Source organism: Neolamprologus multifasciatus, chromosome 10 (genome assembly GCF_963576455.1).
Source record: "Neolamprologus multifasciatus chromosome 10, fNeoMul1.2, whole genome shotgun sequence".
NCBI classification, from domain to species: domain Eukaryota; kingdom Metazoa; phylum Chordata; class Actinopteri; order Cichliformes; family Cichlidae; genus Neolamprologus; species Neolamprologus multifasciatus.
In genome coordinates this window covers 15,205,039-15,225,994 of record NC_140448.1, presented here as the reverse complement: position 1 = coordinate 15,225,994, position 20,956 = coordinate 15,205,039, and the positions used below count along the sequence as shown (strand labels likewise).

Genomic DNA, 20,956 nt, shown 5'->3' with positions numbered 1-20,956 from the left:
CGGCATCAAATTTCATATAATCCAGGAGCTGGAGACCTGCAGGTTTTCAGTAAAAATAGCAGCTTATGGTGACACTAGAGGAAAAAAATTCCTGGGACCTCTACAAGTCCTTAAGATTCACATCTGTTGGCTATGGATGTCTGTTGAAAATTTCATGCAAATGGATCCCATAGAAATTTGAGTCTGGAACTAAGCTGCAGATCCCCTGCCAACACTGCCCTCCCCAGTCTGGATGATTAAAACAGGCGCTAATTGTGGGATTTAAATGCAGAACTATATTTTGGAGTTTTCTGTGTTTTCTGGTGCACTGTCTGTGGGGTATGGTAAATGTCTTGTTACTCTGCAGCATGATCTATCTAAATGCCTTGGGCTCAGCTATGGAAACACCAGCCTCTCTTTAAAAAAGTGTGGCCATTTAAATAGAACACTAAATCAAATTTTGCCAGAGGGAATGGAAGCCTATTTTCTTACCCCCCATCACTATATATAGAACATTTGTACAATATATGGACATGTCTGTGGGTTTCTCTCAATATAGAGATCGGTAGGTGAATTTTTGCTGCTTAATTGCTTCCTTTGCACCGAGTCACAAAGAGCTGGGTAGATCCATCCCTAACCTACTGCTTCAGAAAACAATAGGGCTGCAGAAGGGGCTGAGCAGTTGCCCATTTAGCTCGTGTGCAGGAGTTAACACATGCAACCTAAAATATTCAAGAAGTACCACTCATGCGTTTGTCCTAGTTGCATCTAAGAGGATTTGGCCATGCTCACATTCCTTTTAGGGTTCTCTTGAGCTGTTACTTGTAAACTCGGGGTCCTACTTTGTGGTTGGTTGACTGAAGCTGCATGTAGAAGGTTTACTGATGGGGCAAACAGCACACAGGCGGTCGTATTTGTTGGCGCACATATGCTTCTTAACTGTGAATGTCAGTGCTTATCAGAGTAATCATGGGAAAGATAAGAATAGCAAATATATGTTTTCAGTAGTCATACAAATAGATTATCCAGGCACAACGATCGAAACCAGTTATATATTTTTTTCTCGTAAAACAATATCATGTCATGATATATTGCATGTCTCTGTAATTCTTTACCTTTTCTCTTATCAGTATAGTCTCAAGACATAGATTCGTTTTAAATCTACTCACGGTGCTTCTGGATCACAGCCAGTCTTTTGAAAACAGCAATTTCAGTCACCCGGTCTTTGGTGTCCTCCACTGCTGCTATAACATGGCAGCAGTAATAGAAAACTATAAAAGGCCTGTGCGCGATGACAGAGTAATAACAGTAGATTTAAACTGTGGCAGAACAGGCAAGCCTCTCCCAGCCATAATGACTAATACAAATGCATGTCTATGAGCCAATAGACTGAGGTCAATAATCATTGCTTTTTTAAACTTCATTATATGAACACAAAATGTTAAGGCAAACCACTTTGGTTCAGCCTAAACGAACTCCAGAAATTCCCAGGATTACGTCCAACATATATAATTTGCTGTACGATGGGGAACATGGGAAAGAGCTACACAGAGAGGACATGCAGATGCCAATGAAATGACTATTTGGGATTAATTTCAATAAAACTAATATGAGCAGAGTCATACTGACTGTGATATGTGTACGTACGTGTAAGACACACACACACACAGTAATTCAAAGCCATTTCCAGAGCTGAGCAGTTGCCTGCAGTGTTGCGGAGTGGTGTGACTGTGACGGGTCAAGCCTCCTACAAATGGTTTGGAATGCTAATAGTCTCAAAAATGGGTCAGAGAGAGCTAAATGAGAGCTAACTAGGCCTGGCTAATTATGAAGTAACCAAGTCTACATTGATCAAGCTCGAAGGCCAGAGAGGCCACTGGACTGACTTGTTGTAGACAGGGTTTCTTCTAATTAGCTTGCACTAGTACAGCAGCTTCATGCAAGTGGGTCAGTGTACGAGGACAGCAAACGAATGGATGGATGGCATCAAAAGCTCTTTCAGTGTTTAGACGAGAGATGCATGTGACATCTGATCTATTGTCTCGATCCAGTCTCCCAATAATCTGTAGAAGCAGATTAGAAATAATTAACCTCTGCAACTGTCCTATTCAAAAGCTGCTAGCATTGTGACTTAAAATATGAATCAAATTCATTAGAGTAATTAGAGATAGTAGGGTAATAATTCCTCTGTGATCTCTTTTTAATTTCCCTTTTAAATTTCACATTAATTATTTGGATGAAATGAAAAACTATTTGTTTGAAAAGTAACTTGAGACAGAACATTTTACAACAGAAATTTGATCCTTCATAGGTAATTTAATCTCCCTAGACAGACCCAGAACAATAATCCCTTTTCTTCTAGGTTAATATGGCCACATTTCCTCAAATAGCACCTCTTAAGTCACAGGACGTCAGCCGGTCTTTGTGATAATACTGCCATCTTCCGGTGAGGATTGACGTGGTTCTGGTTTGAACAAGCTTCAAACAGAACTGTATTGTAGCTCATAACATTTGCACCACTGCTTAATCAACCAGATAATGAGCAATAAGATTTGAGGCTGTTGGTGTGAGTGTTTCTGTCAAAACTCAGGAGGGAGAGGGGGGTGTGGTATAAATATTTATCCATGGCAAACAGATCAATAGCTATTAAAAAGGTCAAGGGCAGATGATGATGGATGCTGGCTGTAGGTTATCGATAAATTCTGGCTGCTATAATGAATTACAAATCCACACATGCCTGCGCACACGCATAGACAGCAGACCAAATGATAGGGATTAATTCATTGATCATGCTTAATCTGTCATAATTAATTCCATAGGAACAACTGTGATGAGAGCAAGCCTCCATTAAACAGATAAATTATTCAACATGAGGAGGAGGTGGGCCCAAGATAAATGAGCTTGGGAGACTTGTGCAGCAGTCGCAGGCTGAGGCTAATTACAATCTTTTCTGGGAAACTAGCACAGGTTACTTACAGTTATAAATGCATGGATATAAAATACTATACAAGTGTAACTAGAAGCTAAGGTTCACCAAACAGTTTATGGAAGCACACATGCGTCATTTAAGCTGACTTTAAATAAGGTTTTCAGGTGATGCATGCCATAAATATCACCCTTGTTAACCTATATACTTTTATACAGACACTTCTCTTTAGCAGGTAGTGGCCCAAGTCAGTATCACATCTCTTACCATATGTTAAGTCACGGGTTTATCCTTTAAGCCATACGTTTTTACAGTTTGTTTCTCCTGTGAACATATTGTCTTTAGTTACAGAATCAGGCCCTGGGCTCTGCACTTTCCTAGCTAACAAGAAAAGTGATTTTATAGATGATGACTGCAACAATACACCATAGGTATAGAACTTTGTTGATTCGAGAGTAAACGTCTGTGCATGCAAAAGGTGAAGAAATACAAGGGCAGTCCTTTTTTTTTTACCTTTATGAATCCCCGCATATGCACTCTCCTCTATTGCATGACTCAGTCATCAGAAAAACCGATATATTTATTTATCATTCTCCACCTGGTCTTTGTCTGTAACATCCTGGGAGACTTCAAGGCCAGCCTTTTGTGTTCCTATACAAAAGCAACTTGCTATACGGTATACATCACCGTGATGACTATTGATGGTAATAAGCATAAACTTTTGACAGTAAAAACAACATAATTTTCTGTGGAACACAGCTTTTTTTCCTGCGTCTATTCTTTGTTCAGCTCTGCTGCATTGAATCCAAGACACGCATTAATCAAATTGTATTTTATTTACTTTCAATCACCATTTACAGCTTTCTGCAGGCACAGGGTGGACACATAACATTAAGTTGTGCTATATTTTAGAGTAATCGTGTTCATATTAAAAACCACCTCAATGAAGCTCTCGTTCATGCGTTTCAGAGATGAAATGCATGAAACTAAATCACACATCATCTTTGTACACTCCTAAATATTAGGAAATATTGGTGAAAATCATCCTAGCCATTGTAATCCTTCAACTAAATCTCGCTTTATTTTTTAAGTTTACACACCTACTCATTAAAACAGCTGCTTCTTAATGATTGAAGCACGACCAGCTCTCATTTTTCAACTTTGCAACTTTTTTTTGTTGCACACCTGTGCATTTTTAAAGATGGAACAAATCAGACTACAGAAAAAAATCAGCGCAACACCAGCAGGGAGCAGCTGATGCTGGATATATACAGTACAGTAATGCACTGGGATAAACAAAGCAAATGAACCAACTGTACTGTGGATACAGGCAGAAATGTTCTGAAATTACAATTAGAACTAGATTCTGGTGGATTTTACTGATCTAATAAGTTCGACCTCAAGTTTGAGTTTTTTAATAACCTTCACGTAGTCAATGTCAATCCAGTTGCGGTTCATTAAAAGAACAGTCGTCTTTTCAGCCAAGGTCATCAGACTGTGTTTAAAAAAAGGTCTCTCTGCAGAGTGGACAGGTGGACTTGTTGCTGGACGTGAACCATTTGTACTATAGCAAGAAGAGAAAAAAAAAGAAAAAAAAAAAGAAGAGAGAGAAAAAAATATTGTTACTAATAGACAGGCTGCAGTTCATGGTCAGTGATCTCTATAAAGACTGATAAAAAATAAATGAATATTTATAAAATATATTAATATCTCACCAAACACGCAGAGTGGAACTTCTTTTTGCATGTGCGGCAAGCCTTCTTCGGCAAAGAGTAGTTGGATCCGTGGATGACGGAGAAGCAGATCATGCAGTCCTCTATTCCCTCAAAACGCTTATCCACATTGTTCTTCCACAGAGCCAGACCCTCCATTATACTGCCATTCTAAAAGAGCACATATAATTACATTTTCTCAGTGGTTTTGTATTCTTTTTCTTAGCTGTTATCTGAAAAGAAAGTATCTGCAAAGCCCTGTAGTGCCAGCACTGGCCTTTCTACTCAACAAACTTTACTTTACCAGGATATAATACAAACAACAAGGGTTGAAAAACAGTCACCCAACTTATTACAGCAGCTTCTTGCATATATACTTTTTGTTTGTTTCTTTTTGTGTACCTGATGTGTTAGGTAGGTGCTCAGCTGTAGCATCCAGTTCCTCCACTGCTGCACGGCAACACCCACACGCCTCCCACTCTCCACAGCGATAGAACCCAAAGGGTAATTCTGTGGAAGCTGAATCACCAACTCAATGAAGATATCATCCACAGAATAGGTGGCAATCACCTCCCGTGCAGCTGAGCGGGCCTTGACCTGGGGCACAAAGAAAAGAAAGGAAAAAAAACAACACATTTTCACCATTTTCACTGGGGGTCTTTCAGTTAAACAATCAGCCACCTGCTATATAATTAAATGCCAGGATCCTACTTAATGAACTGAATGCATTATTGTCAAGTGAGGGTTCATTAAATTCGATTTAACAGAAACTATTGTTTGTGCATCATTATACTGCAAATGTGAGGCAGGTGTAGCACTGCAGGATTTATTCATCTTCAGTGTTTATTACTACAAAAACCTTTTACCAGAGGCTAAGAAGAAGGCATCTGCAGATTTCGACAAGATCGCGTAAGTAACTGCAAACGGTTCAGTGCAGAGAAGATAAGGAATTTCACATAGTAAAAGAAAAGAAAAAAAAAAGCCCAGAGGCCAGCTCAGAAAAGTTAAACATCTGGACTGTAAACTGCAGAAATGCCATCGTTTACTACGCCTCTTCCCAAAGTAGGGTTGCAACCCAAGGGAGCTGCTGGTTATTGTTTCATTATTTTCTTTGTATTTTTCTGAAAATGCCAGAGAACAATCTAAAAGAAAGTTAATATGTGTGAATACATTTTCCTATTTAAAATGTAAGACAAGTTGGCTATTTCAGCTACACTAGAGTGTTCAGCTCATATACTCGGTTCCAGGCTGTGTGGCTGAGTTTCATTGATTCTGATTTCTATGATTCCACTTCATGTTAACTTTGTGATGTTAAAAAATTGAAAACATGAGAAACAGTGTGTCAACAGCAGCTTCATAAAAGCCATTCAAAATGAAGAGAAGAGGTCTCGGTGTGTTTTTGGCAGTGAGGATGTGAATAATGAAAGCTTAAAAATGAACAAAGTAGACAGAGAAAGTCATTCTCCCCAATGGAGGAAAAAACACTCATCGTATGCTATTATTGCATTTTAAATGACACAATTTATAAAAAGCTGAAACGGCATATTATAATTATATTAGAATTCTGCAATAGTTTTTTAATACCAATTAATTGCAAAAGGTTTCAGATTGTAACTTGAATAAAAAAAAGAAATCTGTACCAACAAGACAAGAAATTTGGTGCTCAAACTAACTTGGAAATTTTAAGCTCTTTAACTAAGTAATAACTAAGTAAACTTACAGTCATGCTGTCAAACATTTGAGTGCTGGTGTGGACAGATGAGATCTCCTGGGCTGAGAGAACAGGACTGATGTATTTAATCGTGAACTTCTCCACGGCTGCGCTCACTCTCTTCTCCTGGCTATTCCACCACAGTCGAACCATGGCAGGCAGGTCTTGCACTGTGCTGTAGTACACACTGCAAGCCAGGTGAGGGAGCTCCCACTCAACACTGTCACACTCTACAGGGAAGAAGAACAGGAGGCGATATATAAAATCTGATGTTTAAGTACAAAAAAAGGCTACATATGCGCTCAAGAGAAAGGTTGAGAACTCCTTGGAAACACCACATTTATAGGCCGAGGTTACGATAGGGATGAGGGAAGTGAGAAATCGATACACAAACTGGCTTTGGTGATACAATATCAGTGTATCGTGGTAAACAGAGAGCAAGGCGCAAAGGCAAAGGTGCTGATTTACCCGTTATGAACAACCCTAACCCTTGTTTTTCAATGGCCACTGAATTAACTGATGGGAGATATTGTGGAAACAACGGTTTACTGACAGTCACTGGTGAACACATTCACTTGTGAACCAGCGCTGAAATCTTGGTAATCGAATGGGTTAAACTTTCTCTCGTAACTGTAGGTGTGTATATGTTGCTTACTGTCAACAGCCAGATTCAGGCTCTCTGTGAAGAAGGTTTTGGTCTCCCTCGCCTCTGCCTCCTGGCCTGGATAGGCTGGGTTCTCGGGCATCAGTTTGAAGACGTGGAGAAGGAGTTTGTTAAGGGAGCAGCTTCTCTTGAGGTACTGGGCATAATTGGCACGCAGCTGCAGAAATTATTAAGACAAGTTAATATTTTGAAAAATACCCTCATCAAATCTCATTCTCACCACAGAACTAATATGGCTTGCTCATATTCTGTCATACAATTAAATTTAAAATTCCATCTTGTGACTCACATGGGACGGTGAGGATTTGAAAAAAGTGAGAAGCAGCTTCCAGGACAGCAAGTATCCTAGTATGCAGGAGAACTCCACGCTGAGAGGCTGGACCACTGCAAACTCTCCCACCTGAATGCCTGACAGGATGTTATCACACAGCTCTTCACAGGTTGACAGGATGGCCATCAGAGATGCTGGAGGAGACCTGAACACAAGATCTAAGTGTAAGAATCGCTTAAAAAAAATTACCTATAACAAAACCTGACAATATTTTGTATATGACAAAACAAAGAAAGTGGAAAAGAAACCATTGCATCTGTGCAACAAGACGATCCCAAATGACTTACAGGCATGGCTCATCTCTGTCGTCGTCAGATTTATTGTTGTCGCCTTCTCCATCACACTCGGGCAGCTGAGGCATGACCCTGCATTGACAAGAAGAAAGTACATTCATTTTTTATACCTTACCGTATATGTGAGGGGACTATGTGCAAATGCCTGCAGGTGCTCAAGTTTTCAGGACAAATATAACACTGTACATTCAAAATCCTCACTTTTCCAATATGTGGTAGACGGCGATCTGAAGAGGTCTGGCCTTAAACAGGAGCAGAGGACAGAAAGTGTTGAGGAGTGTTTGAAGAGGCTCTGGCAGGTTCGTCTTCTGGTCCGCTATGAAGCGCGGTGGCAGCGAGTTTTGGGTTAGCTGCTGCACAGGTACATGCGTCAGTGCAACACCGACTGACTGCAGTACTGCCAAAGGGAACACGGGGTCATCTGGTTCAGCAAAGGCCTCTGAATAACATAACAAAAAGAATGATTAGAGTACTACATACAGGACTACGTAATGTTTTAACATGTACATCATCTTCTTAAACCATATAATAGAGAGATACGTTTTTTGGGGGTATTAAAAAAACCAATTACTTACACTCATTATGCACTTGTGCATATGTAAATAACCGACATTAAATATCATACATGCTAAAGTACTGCGTCCACAGATATATTAAATGGCATACAGAAATTAAAACATCTACATATAAATGAATCTAATGACACTGAGTTAAGTCCTTTACTGTCAGGAGCTAAAACATCTGTCGTCTTCTTCTTCAACCGATCCACTTTATTTGATTTGGCACAGATTTTGCCTCTTCAGATGAAACCCTCTGAGGGACTCTTGTCTGCTCCAGGTCTCAAACCAGGGATCTTTCACACATTAGGCAAACTGTTAACAACTACACCATGAAGCCACTGAGGAGATTAAAAAAGCCTCTGGAGATTCATATTGCACACTGTCTGCCACATGTTTTTACTTTAAACTTCACACATGACAAGTAGGGTTCCACTCTTTGCATTCCTATTGATTTAAAAAGTTTGGTGGTTTGCAGTGAGACTAGTTATGACATATCTGCATTTCACCTTTACTTTGAAAAAAATTAATTTTCAAATAAAAGTGCTTGTGGGACAGAAAGAAACAGAGATTTGTTCTAAATTTAATTCTGAGAGTGAAGTATAATGGTTTGAAAAAGTGTTTGCCCACTTCCTGATATCCTATTTTTTTGTATGTTTGTCCCAGTTAAACGCTTCAGTTCATCAAACAAATTTAATATTACACAAAGACAACACGAGTAAACACAAAATGCAGTTTCTAAGTAAAGGTGTTTATTATTGGTGGGGTGGGGTTGATTACTGCAACGCCTGTTCTCAGTCAAGAAATCACTTAAATGGGACCTACCTGACAAAGTGGAGCACACCAAAAGATCCTCAAAAGCTAGACATCATGTGAGACAGCAGTGAGAGCCATTATAATGGCAAAAACATGGACAGCGGTGAACTTTCTCAGGGGTGGCTGGCCGACCACAATTACCCGAAGAGCACAGCGACGACTCGTCCAAAAGGTCACAAAAGACCCCAGAACAACAGCCAAAGAACTGCAGGCCTCACTCGCCTCAGTTAAGGTGAGTGTTCATGACTCCACCATAAGACAGAGACTGGGAAAGAATGGCCGGCATGGCAGAGTTCCAAGACAAAACCTACTGCTGAGCAAAAGATTTACCAGAAAACATCTTGATGATTCCCAAGACTTTTGGGAAAATACTGACGAGACAAAAGTTGAGGTTTCTGGAAGGTGTGTGTCCCATTACATCTGGCATAAAAATAACACAGCATTTCAGAAAAGGACATCACACCAACACTAAAAAAATGGTGGTGGTAGTGTGATGGTCTGGGGCTGTTTTGCTGCCTGAGGACCTGAAAGACTTTCTGTGGTAAATGGAACCATCAATTCTACTGTCTACCAAAACATCCTGAAGGAGAACATCCGGCCATCTGTTTGTGACCTCAAGCTAAAGCGCACTTGGTTCTTATAACAGGACTATGATCCAAAACATACCAGCAAGTCCACCTCAGAATGGCTTAAGAAAAACAAAATAAAGACTTTGGAGCAGCCTAGACAAAATCAACGACCTTAAAAAGGCAGTTCATGCTCGAAAACCCTCCAATGTTTCTGAATTACAACAATTCTGCAAAGACGAGTGGGTCAAAATTCCTCCACAGCGCTGTAAAAGACTTGTTGCCAGTTATCACAAAAGCTTGATTACAGTTGTTGCTGCTAAGGGTGGCCCAACCAGTTATTAGGTTTAATCAGATCATTTATTCACAAAGGACCATGTAAGTTTGGATTTGTTTCCCCTTAACAATAAATACCTTAATTTAGAAACTGCACTTTGTGTTTACTTGTGTTATCTTTGTCTAATATTTAACCTCCTAAGACCCAAACTCTTCCACGGCATGCAATTTTAATTTCTCTTTGATATTTGGGCATATTGGGGCCCGATAAATGTAAAAACAAAGAATTACCAGATTTTTTTTTAACCTTTTGTTTTTATGAAAAATCAGAGCCACATATGAGGATATTTGTTTAAAATTTTGATAGAACAGTAGCAGTATAATGTCCTTGTAAGTGGATATCAGGCCCTTGAAGAGCAAAATTTAGTATTTTGGTCTAAATAACCCAAAATGTTATGTCCACATATGTAGACGCCAGGTCCTAGGAGGTTAAATGTGTTTGATAATCTGAAACATTTAAATGTGACATACATATAAAAGAAGAAGAACTCGGCAAGAGGGTCAAACACTTTCACACCACTCTCTGCTCTTGCTGATAATGTTTGTCCACTTTCAACTTTAGAGGCGTGACTGAGGTATCAACTTTCTTCCACAATTTCCGACTGAATCTCTGGATCAAAAATGTACTATTCAGTTACACAGAGGATATGTGCTATCTGATATTTAGCAAAATTGGAAAAAAAACATCATATCCACACATACCTGTGATACTGACAGGCAGCGGTAACAGCAGGTTGTAGATTCCCTCTACAAAGAAATCTGTCCATTCGCCAGCCAGTTCTGGTGGCAGCTTGTCTGCTATATTGGACGAAGATAATGTTGTGAAGAACTCATTCAGCTTCACTATCAATCCAGCGTTCTCGCACACAAACAGCTGCACCCATGGGTTCCATAGACTTCCAACATTCTCACTGGCAGTCTGAGATTGAAGCAAGCAAATAAAGTCGAAGACTGTGAGAAATAAACATTCTGGGAGTAGCAGAGTATCACAACAAAGACAAACAATTTAAATACAGTGACAACAAAAAAAACAGCTGTTTTCACAGATAAACTCAAAACAATGGTTAGGACTCTGCAGTGCGAAGACAGCTGGAGGATAATCCGTTTAATGCCTGATCATACAGATTTGGACGTTTCTGTTTTCGCATGACGCTCAGCAGGCCAAAGTTTAGAACGATTTTTGACTGCGGTGTATATGTGAAAAAGGCTCATCTATGAGATACATCTCACCTCCAACCATGCCAACATAGAGCACAGCAGGAAGTCCCACTGGCTTCCCCCTAGAATTGCTGGACAGCGAGTCACCAGCCAGGACAGGAACCGCATGATCTCCACACTAAGGTTCAACTGCTCTGATGTTGCTTTGGACAAGTCACTAAAACATGTGAAATAGAAAAAGCAGTCAAAACCAGTAGAAAATTCACCAGTGAGTCACACAATTTAACCAATTGTAACCGTTTTTAACTTTATTGAAGAATATACCATTCTTTAAAAGAATTGACCAAATCTGGTATAAAGTATAGCTAATTTAATCTTACCTTATCTTATAGTAGGACTTGTTTTCCAGCATATTTTTATTTACAGATGCCAGTGGTGCAAGGGGTATGTGTCAAATTAACATTCACGTGAATCATCTCGTTTAGTAGGTACAAGTCACATTTTACCAAGAACCCCCTATAAAGACTTTAGCATTTTGGAACTGCTCATTTGCTTCTTACTTTATCCCGTGACCCCTGGAATACCATAACCAATGTTATCGAGATGTTATAACCAATGTTATAAACTTCAGCTATCGAGGGTTTTGATATTGTGCCTAATCAGTGTACACGAACTTTGTGTTTCGAGAGATTAATAAACAGCTTATGCAGTTACATTACCAGCTAACGAGGAACCAGTCCTCCCTGTTGTTCCTCCATTCCATCACAGTGGCCAGGATAGCCTGCACAACCTTGTCTTCTACTTGTGTGCTGGCATTCAGACAGCACAGCAGCACTGCCAGACACCCATACACATCTGAGACACACAGGCACAATTATTATTCACTTCTTCAAGCACAAAATAAGCATGTGTGCATTTGTAAAGATTTGTGTGTATATTCATATGTGTGTTCTTACTTTCATCCTCCTGCCAGTTGACTAATCCAGCAGTAGCCAAAGCTACAAGACTCTCCCTGTCTTCATTGCTCATACTGGGGCAGAGTACCTGGAGTGTGTTCAGTTTGCTTTGAGACACTGGGAACAAACTGGTCAAACACAGAAAATTATGAATATGCAACACGGCTACAAAAGCAGCCACATGACAGCTCTGGGTGTGAAATCCGTGAATTTATTTTAACTGATCAATTGCTGACCTGTTTGCACTACCATAAAGCTTCCTCACTGCTGCGCCTTCCAAGCTGTTGCTGTGGATGTAGTTTTCTAGAGTCAGAGACCACAGACCTCCCTCTGTCACTGACCTAAATGGCAACAAAACAATTTAAAAAATAAATAAATAAATAAATCACTGAATGGTGTTTTAAATTACTGCCTAGAAAGTGAGATGTGAATCAAAGACAGAGCAAAAAACATAAATGAGATATTTCCAGTAGAGCTGAAAACTCAATAAATCAGCTTCTGTTTATACAGAATTTTACGACACAGGTTGGTCTTGCCAAGCGCTAAATAAATCTGTTCTTTGTCAGGAATTAGTGAGTAAATATCACCTCGTGTAGAGAGTCTCCAGCAGGGTTTTCATTGGAACCTGTCCATTAAGCCCTTCTGAGAGGCCCCAGTCAGTCAGCATGTTGTGATATGTCAACACCATCGTAGGGCTGTAGTTTAACTCCTTACACCACTGCAGAGCGTAAAGTAGTTCTGAAACTAATGAACAAAAGGGCACCAAAAATGGATTAAACATTATAGTATGTCAGATAAAAAATACATCATGTAGTCTCGGAATAAAAACAAAAAAAACTAAATTGAGGGAAAACTGTAGCTCATGTTCTGTTCAAATTACCTGTGTATGTAAGGTTTTGTTGAAGTGAAGGACTTTCTGCCTCACTCTGGCCACCATGTGTGAATGCAGCAGTGTGTGCCACCTTCCCTAAAAGAGCACAGGCACACAGGTGGGCTGGCAGCTTGTTCAACTCCCTGAACTTCCACATGTCCATGGAGGGTTTTTCACAAACATCTCGCAAACGGCTAGACAGTAAAGGGCTTTTGATCCACTGAAAACACAGAGAATAGGAGTAGAACTGTGGATTAGTATCAAATATTTAATTGCAAGCTTTAATTTAAAAAGATTCTTCCGTTTAAAATATTTGCCCATTGTTTGCCAGCGCCCAAATGATCCCTTTAGTAAAATTGATGCGCATTAGGGTTACCGACCTGAGGAGGTAAGGCCTGCCTGATTCTTGTCCACTCTGTCTGGCTGGGCATCAGGAGGGTAAAGAACTGGATGATGATGGAGGACGCCTGATCACAGACAGAGATGATCGACTCCACCACGCTTTGTACGGCCAAAACTAGAACCTGTATGCTGTAACAAAATAACAGCCGGAAATCTTAATTACAACAAGACAGGAAAAGATTCTTCAAGTATGCATCACATGCAATAAACAGGTCAGAATTAGTTCAATTACAAACCAATTTATTTTTTAAAGAAGCATTTCCTTACCCTTTCATATCCAGCGGTGTGGCAAGCAGCTGCTTCCTCACCCAAACAGCTGCACTGTGCAGGAAGCCACCTTCTTTGACCTCATATTCACAGTGTTGGACCAATGACTGGACCCCAGCCACACACACTTTCCTCATTTTATGTAAAAGTGAGTCTATCAAAACAATATCACAACAAATGAGTTTTGCTTTGTTTGTTTTTAAATCATACCTGTCAAGCATGCATTAGGCTTGTGCACTGTGCAAATAACCACCAGATAAGTGAGTGTGCGCCTGATCTTGAGCAGTGAGCTGGAAGACAGTGAGCAAGAGCTCCTCAGCGGAGACTAGAAGAAGGCAGTCTTGTACAGAAGAGAAGAACGTGGAAGCCACATCACAAATGAAGGAGATGAGTGGCTCCATGTTGCCTTTATCTGATAGGCTCTTGGTCTCAGACAGAGTGGCGTGGAGTTTCTCCAAGATTTTCTCCATGTACACCTCTCCGATCAGAGACTCTGCATATGTAAAACAGGCAGAACACGTGATTTTTGAGTAAAACAAGCAAACAAAAAGGTCTCTTTTTTTTTTGTAAAAATGTTTGATTTTGTGTTCACCATTGTTGTGATGCTGAGACAGGACCAGGCTGATAAGCGTCCAACTGTGGCCACTTGTAGAAGAGATGGAGTCGCAAGAGCTGCTCCCCACCTTGCAGAGCTCCTCAGTCAATCCCAGGAGTTGCTCACCCAGAACCGAACCTTTTAGCCAATCACTGCAGCTCTTCAGAGTCTCCGGATCCGTACATGCCTGACAGGAAAGATAGCAGAGCAGCACAGACAGTTCCAGCATCATAAATTTGATATATATGTAGGGAACAAGCTGAAGAAAAGAAAAAAGAAATGAGTGAGTGAGTAGCACATACCCTCTGAATAATCTGCAGGATAATTCCCCATGACAGACCCATCTAGAAACCAGAGTGAAGAGTGAAAATATTAGCACAGGAAAAAGGTTTGAGATGAATCTCCAGCAAATGTGGGGATCCTGATGATAGTGAAGACTCGACATCAAGTTTCACATCTGCATCTCACCGTGGTGATATGGTTGAGCATGCGGTTGGTCTCCTGCCCACTGCAGCAGTGAAGCGAGCTGAAGACCATCTCCACCAGGTGCTCGGTGTCTGTGCGCCCCTTTTCAGCCAGCCACACCACCACCCGCTCCAACAGGAACTGCACTGCTGGATTTTTCATAATCCCCTCGTCCCTCTGCTTCTCGTCTTTTGTCATTTTGTCATCCAATTCAACCAATGTCTAAGAGAAGCACAGTTAGGATGAAAAAAACATGAAACCTTCAATGAGCTATAAGAGCTGGTAAGGATGAAATCATTTTCACTATTGAATCCAAAGGGTCATACAAGGGTTCTTTCACATTTAAGACTTCATTAAAATTACAGATAATTAACGTTACCGTCGGCAGTTTTGCAAATCACCTATAAACACCTATTTGTAAAAACAATGTTTTCACAGATTTTGCAATTAAGAAGACAAATTCATTGGGTGTAAAAAAAAAAGAAGATTAGCAGAATGCAACCACTAAAAATCAAAGGAAGGAATAAATGATTGGCATTAAAATACAATTCTCTGCAATTAAAATTAAAAATTAAAAAACAAATGACTTACGCTGAAAACTCTGGGGGTGTGGAAAGACCGCATAAGATGGGAGAGGAAAACAAGATGTCTCTCTGAGTTTTTCTCATTCACATGCACCAGGCACAGCTGTGCCAGCTGGCACACTACATCTTCAAAATGCTGCGTCTGTAGGGACCCAAATGCTTTCTCATTCACAAGCTCTGACACTGCCTGCGCAAGCTTCTCAGCGCCATCCCCCTCAACTCCAGTTTTCTCATTTTCTTCTGGTTTAGAAAAACACAACCTGACAGATTTCTTCTTCTGTGTTTGCTTTTTGTTTACCCTCTCAGGATAACGCATCACCTGGAGAAACACGGGAGAGAATAGATTTGTTTTGGCGCCACTTTATCTGTTACCTAATGACCTTTTTTCCTTTTCTTTTTTTGACATAAATTGCTCTGACAGTCATATTGATCTCCTGCATCCTCAGTGCCAAAATCGCCATTTCTGTGGAGAATACATTTGAGCAAGAGACTTTTCAAAAGTAAGCTTACATGTAGCAAGGTGGCTATCCCTTCCAAAGCCTGTGGATCTGCCTCCTCGTTGTCAACATAACTCACACAGAGAAGACCAAGTTCCTCCCAGAAGTCTGTCAGAAGTCTTTGAAAGACATCTTTGCTGTCACTGGCTTCACCTTCCCTTTGTAAACCTACCCTCTTCTCCCAGGAAATGAGCATTTCAGTGACCGAAAGGAAGAGAGGACCATTCTGAAGGGAAGGATTTCTTAGAGCATTTTCAAGTAGGGGTAGAAGCTACAAAAAGACAAACGCAAATGTAAGAAAGATGCCAACCTCGCTAGATTTACCATTATGGGAAAAGCATGCATGACTGAGTGACTCCACCTGCTGTGAATTCAGCATGGTCCTTATTTTCCCCTGGTCTTCCACGTCCTCTGCATTTTGTAACACGCAGTATCTCAAGCACTCAACAAAAGATGTCACTATCGCCGCACTTTCTGATGGGCTCGTTACTGCACGCTCACTAGAAAGACTGACACAATCACACAATTGAGGTTATATAGTGCAAAAGATTATTAAGTTACATGAAGAGTAATAAGAATATTATTCATCAAATGACTTGCTAAAGAATTCAAGTAATACATTTACTTAATACTGTGTGTATTAATTTGACCTGTACAATTTTCTCATTCAACATAATACATGCATACATTTTAAAATACAGATAGAAATATACACATAAACTAATTACCCTTGTGCAAATGTAGTGAAGAACATGGTGAAGAAGTCCATCTTTGGATCAGTGACCTCTGGGGGCAGTTTACTAAGAAGCGGCATCAGATTCGGGTGTAAAGCTTTAGCCATGCCTTTGCCGCCCTCTTTTAACAGAGCCCAAAGTTTGGGCAAGAAGCCTTTCTTGGCATTCACGTGTGTCCAGCAATCCTAAACCACACACAGACAAAACAACAACAAAATAAAACACATCTACTTGTTGTTGCTTAACATAATGTCTTCTTGCACTACTTTTTCACTTCATTTTAATATCAGAAATCCAGCTGTATTATCATTATTGCATGGTCATGTTTTAAACATGAGCTTACATGGATTGTAGACACAACGTGGAGAACGGCCTCCCACACGGGGGGCAGCACTACAGGATCTGTGTCGTCGATACTGAGGAGGACAGCGGGACAGAGACGCGCTGCTTCAGCCTGGACCAGTCCTGGTGTGAACTCACACAGAGCACACACCATCTCAAAAAACGCCCCCCTCACCTGCAGTTGTAATTTTTACAACAGTACATTAGACATGTAATATGTGGTTTCTAGCAGCACAAACAGGTGTGATGCAACTTCTCATAGTTGCTTATTCAGTTCAGATTTAGCCAAAACGTGCAAACCAACAGTAACAGAAATTAATGACATGGTGCATTTAAAGCTTTCTGTTGGCATGTGACAGCCCAGCAAAAAACACCTTGTTTTGATTGTTTTGAGGGTTTGTTTTTTGCACACTACAAATACCATTCAAATCAGGCCTAATCAGCTAGTACCTGTGGAGTCTTGTGTTTGCCATATTTCCAAAACTTTCCAGAATTAACAAGATGTGCTAGTCCTGTCTCCAGGGCCGCCCTGTCATCCTGGAGCAGCAGGGAGAGAAGTCTCTTCACCCCCAACAGAGAACTGGTCAGCATGCGCACATATTTGGCTTCCCTCTCCTCCTCTGTCAAACTTCTAGAGAACATGGAAAAATCAGTGCCTCAGCAAAGACAGAATACATTATCATCGTGGCGCACAGTGAGAAGGACAAACAGAGGCGCTACAATGAGATGAAATCTTAGCATACTGGGAATCACTCAGTGTGTCGGCCGTTTCCTTCAACAAAACATCTTGAAGTACCTGCAATGTAAAAACAACAATTGCATGTTAAATTCAGCTAAAGCAAAAAATTCACCACGTCCACAATGATGCCACCGCTTCTACTCACATTAAGGATTTCATCCTTGCAGAAGCTGATAGCTTCAGGCTGTTTTGTGGGTGAGAAAGCAGCCTGGAAGGCCTGGAAGGCAGCTGAGGCTGCAGGTGTGTAGGTGTCGCACTGGGACAGAATCCAGTGACCCATCAAGCTTTTCAGAAATGGGGCCAAGCTGCGACGCACTTTTAGCACCAGCTGCTCAAAAGCCTGCTGGGTAGCCTCCCTAATGCGTCGATCGTGATCCTGACAGACATTATGAAAACTTTTTTTAATATAGACACACCCTAAGAACAAACAAACACATATTTAAATCTCATATAAAATGTTCTTCTAGTGTAGTTTTAGGCAACCACTTAGTGAGAAATACTTTTACACATTTTTATAATTACACATTGGTAAAAATGGGATAATTGAATTGATTGATATGAAATCTGAAGTAGCGTAAAATCTACAATTGTTGAGCTGGTTGGAGTGGTTTGTTATGCACTAAATATCGTTTATTTTTCCAGAATAGTTGAAATTAATAGTAACAATAATAACAATCAAAATAATATGAAAACTAATCATGATTTCCCAATAAATGACTAGCTCACCACTGATATTTTGCAGTAAATCCTTGGCCAGTATGGTAGGATCCCTTTGACAACATCGGCATCACGTTCCTGACACATGGACCCAAAATCCTGCACAGCCTGAGAAGATTACACATAATCACCAGACAAATTTGGACAAAAAAACAACGTATCTAACAGTCATATCCACACAGTATTTTATGGTACTGTTTGTAACATATGTGTGGGTATGTATGCTTTTTTAACTTTTTACATAGCAATTATGTCAAGTCAACTAAAGTCATGAGTTTATTTCTATAGCACATGTCAAACAATGTCAGCTGTTATACGAAATATACACTATACCCAACAGTCACTAAATCAACAACAAATATGCACTAAAAACAATCAAATTAAACAAAGGAAGTAAGACTGTGCTTGCATTATAAAAAAAGACAGTGTACCCTGCTCAACTAGAACTGAAAGCAAGTGAGAATAGGTAGGTTTTTAATCAGTCTGTTCAGACTGGGCAGCTCTTATGTGAAAAGATAAGTTCTTTCAAAGGTCACAAGCCATGACTGAAAAGCTAAGTAAGATGGCATTAAAACCACTGAGACTATTTAAAACTTAGATCCTGAAAAGTGAATCCTGCTATGGACAGCAAGCCAGTTTAAGGAGGCTAATACAGGTGTAATGTCATCACGCCATTTCTTTCCTGTTGAGAGTAAGCTGCTACAATTTGTGTTTCAGTTAGATCCACAAGTATTTCAACAAATGTTAAGTTTTTGTAAGTGACCTCTGTACACAACAAAGTGGAGTTTAACTCAAACAACCAAGACATGACTGAAACAAACTTGCTGCTTTAATTCAAAAGGTTTATCAAAAGTACAGAATTCACTGTTTTAAAAAGGTAACCATGTTTACATACAGATCAACTATTTTCAGAGACGACTCAAATGTAATTGGACAATTGACTGACTGACAAGTAGTTTCCTGGTTGGGTGAGGAAAGTTTCATCAGTATGGAGATTTGGAGTTCACTGTAAGTGTTAAACTTTTATTTGGTGGCTGTTCACTGAAACTCTCAGTGTTTCATATGCATATATAAACATATGCTAAACTCCCAGCATATGTTTTTGCGTAATATGACTTCTTTACAGTGAAATCATGACGGGGTTTGTGTATCTGGCATCAAGCAGAATAACAGTTAAACTTACAGCTGGGGTTTAAACTCACCTTAAGTCTGGTGACAACATCCCTCTTCGACAATTTTCTGAGCACCAGGCGGAAATCTGCATCTACCAGGTTGTCTATGTCTTCCGCGCCGTGGACAGCTGGAACGTAACTCAGCTCCGAGGCGACGGTCGAACCGAAGCCAACAAACGCCGGGATTACGCCACCTTCCCGGGTCAGGACCTCGGCAGCTCGGCCGCTGCTGGACGGCTAGTGGCGGGAAAGAAAAAAAACGAAGTGTGGTTAGCTACATATATCAAACATCACAGCTATGTCACGCGTTGTGATAATCAGAAGTTTACATTAGCTCGTTTTCGGCTTTGTTGTTAGCAATTTTAGCTTTTGTCTTTAACACTCTGCCTTACAGACAGTGGGAGCAACTCACCCGAACATTTCCTTTAGTTCGCTGTTTATTCTTACCCCCCATGGCTATGTATTAATCTTTAAAGTGTATATTTCCTATGATAACTCTGTAGTTACTAAAGCTGACAGCATTTCATTACCCAGACCTAAAGCCAGTGGTCAAGCTCGTGTTCCGGAAGTCTGGACTTCCTGTTTACATCTTTCAAAGTAAAGCGCCCGTGTCAAAGTTTTATAATTCTGCCTTTTGGGGTTTGGGGGATAACTATCGGTACTGGCTTTTCTAACGAAGACTATTATCAGTGCTCGTTGTCACAGGATCTTTGCATTTTTGTAGTCAATAGATAATAAGTACTTGAAATATGCATTGTGACAAACTAATTGCAAGAATTTGCAAAGATAAGACTGACATTTCCCTCAGATATGTCCATCAGTGTAAAATTGAGTTTTACAGAACTTTTGAAAGTTTGACTTGATTTGGAACAATGCTCATCTACGGAATTAAGTGGTCATATTTCTTATCTCCTCCCCCTGTATGCATCATTGTTGTTGTGAATTTAAATCCCAGATAAGAATTCTTTCTTTCTGAAAACAGAAAATGTAAGTATGGGGTTAGATCTTGGAGCATTTTACTATAGCCACTACGTAATCATGGGTCATGTGTACGACTTCTTGTTGCTATCATAGATTTTTACTCTTCTTTGGTTTTGTGAGTGTATTAACAAAACCATGGTGATGATTGTGGTGTTTTGTTGTTCTAAAAATTTTTTTTTTTCCATTAAGAAATAATATGCATGTACTAGCTTGTATATAATCTTAATGTTAATATAATGTTGGATGTCACCTCCCTTAATGTTAATATATATATATATATATATATATATATATATATATAAGTATAAAGTCATTCAGTAGGTTTGCTTGGATTCTAAAATATTTTAAGTTTGCACTTATCATGCGACATCGTTTGGGAATTAATGTTAAACACATTTAAATTTATATTTTAAAACACTGCTACACACATAATAGCAGTAGCAGTCACATTCTCCAAAAACTTGAAATCGCTTGTGCTTACTTCCGTTCATTCTTTCTTCTTCTTAAGCTGAAACACTGCGGGCATCTTTGCTGCCCTCCAAAGACAAAGTGCAGACTTTGCAAGTAAACAGTGTTTTTCGAATT

The 20,956-nt window shown here is 39.9% G+C and overlaps 1 protein-coding gene across 1 annotated transcript; it reads right to left on the bottom strand.

Annotated features, from left to right (window-relative positions):
• Window positions 1–3,722: 3,722 nt before the first annotated feature.
• ltn1 (listerin E3 ubiquitin protein ligase 1) lies at window positions 3,723–19,979 on the bottom strand. Its single transcript, XM_085175210.1, has 32 exons — window positions 19,803–19,979; window positions 19,421–19,627; window positions 18,228–18,326; window positions 17,647–17,877; window positions 17,506–17,558; window positions 17,213–17,393; window positions 16,764–16,937; window positions 16,415–16,605; window positions 16,048–16,195; window positions 15,700–15,957; window positions 15,197–15,508; window positions 14,609–14,827; window positions 14,443–14,484; window positions 14,138–14,327; window positions 13,799–14,038; window positions 13,546–13,699; window positions 13,257–13,407; window positions 12,886–13,096; window positions 12,593–12,749; window positions 12,242–12,346; window positions 12,006–12,133; window positions 11,769–11,904; window positions 11,122–11,266; window positions 10,594–10,810; window positions 7,818–8,055; window positions 7,611–7,688; window positions 7,282–7,468; window positions 6,984–7,149; window positions 6,338–6,558; window positions 5,020–5,214; window positions 4,621–4,788; window positions 3,723–4,469 (listed from the first exon to the last, which is right to left on the bottom strand). Exons 1-32 carry the CDS (start codon window positions 19,842–19,844, stop codon window positions 4,407–4,409), a joined length of 5,307 nt encoding a protein of 1,768 aa, XP_085031336.1. The 5' UTR covers window positions 19,845–19,979; the 3' UTR covers window positions 3,723–4,406.
• Window positions 19,980–20,956: the final 977 nt, after the last annotated feature.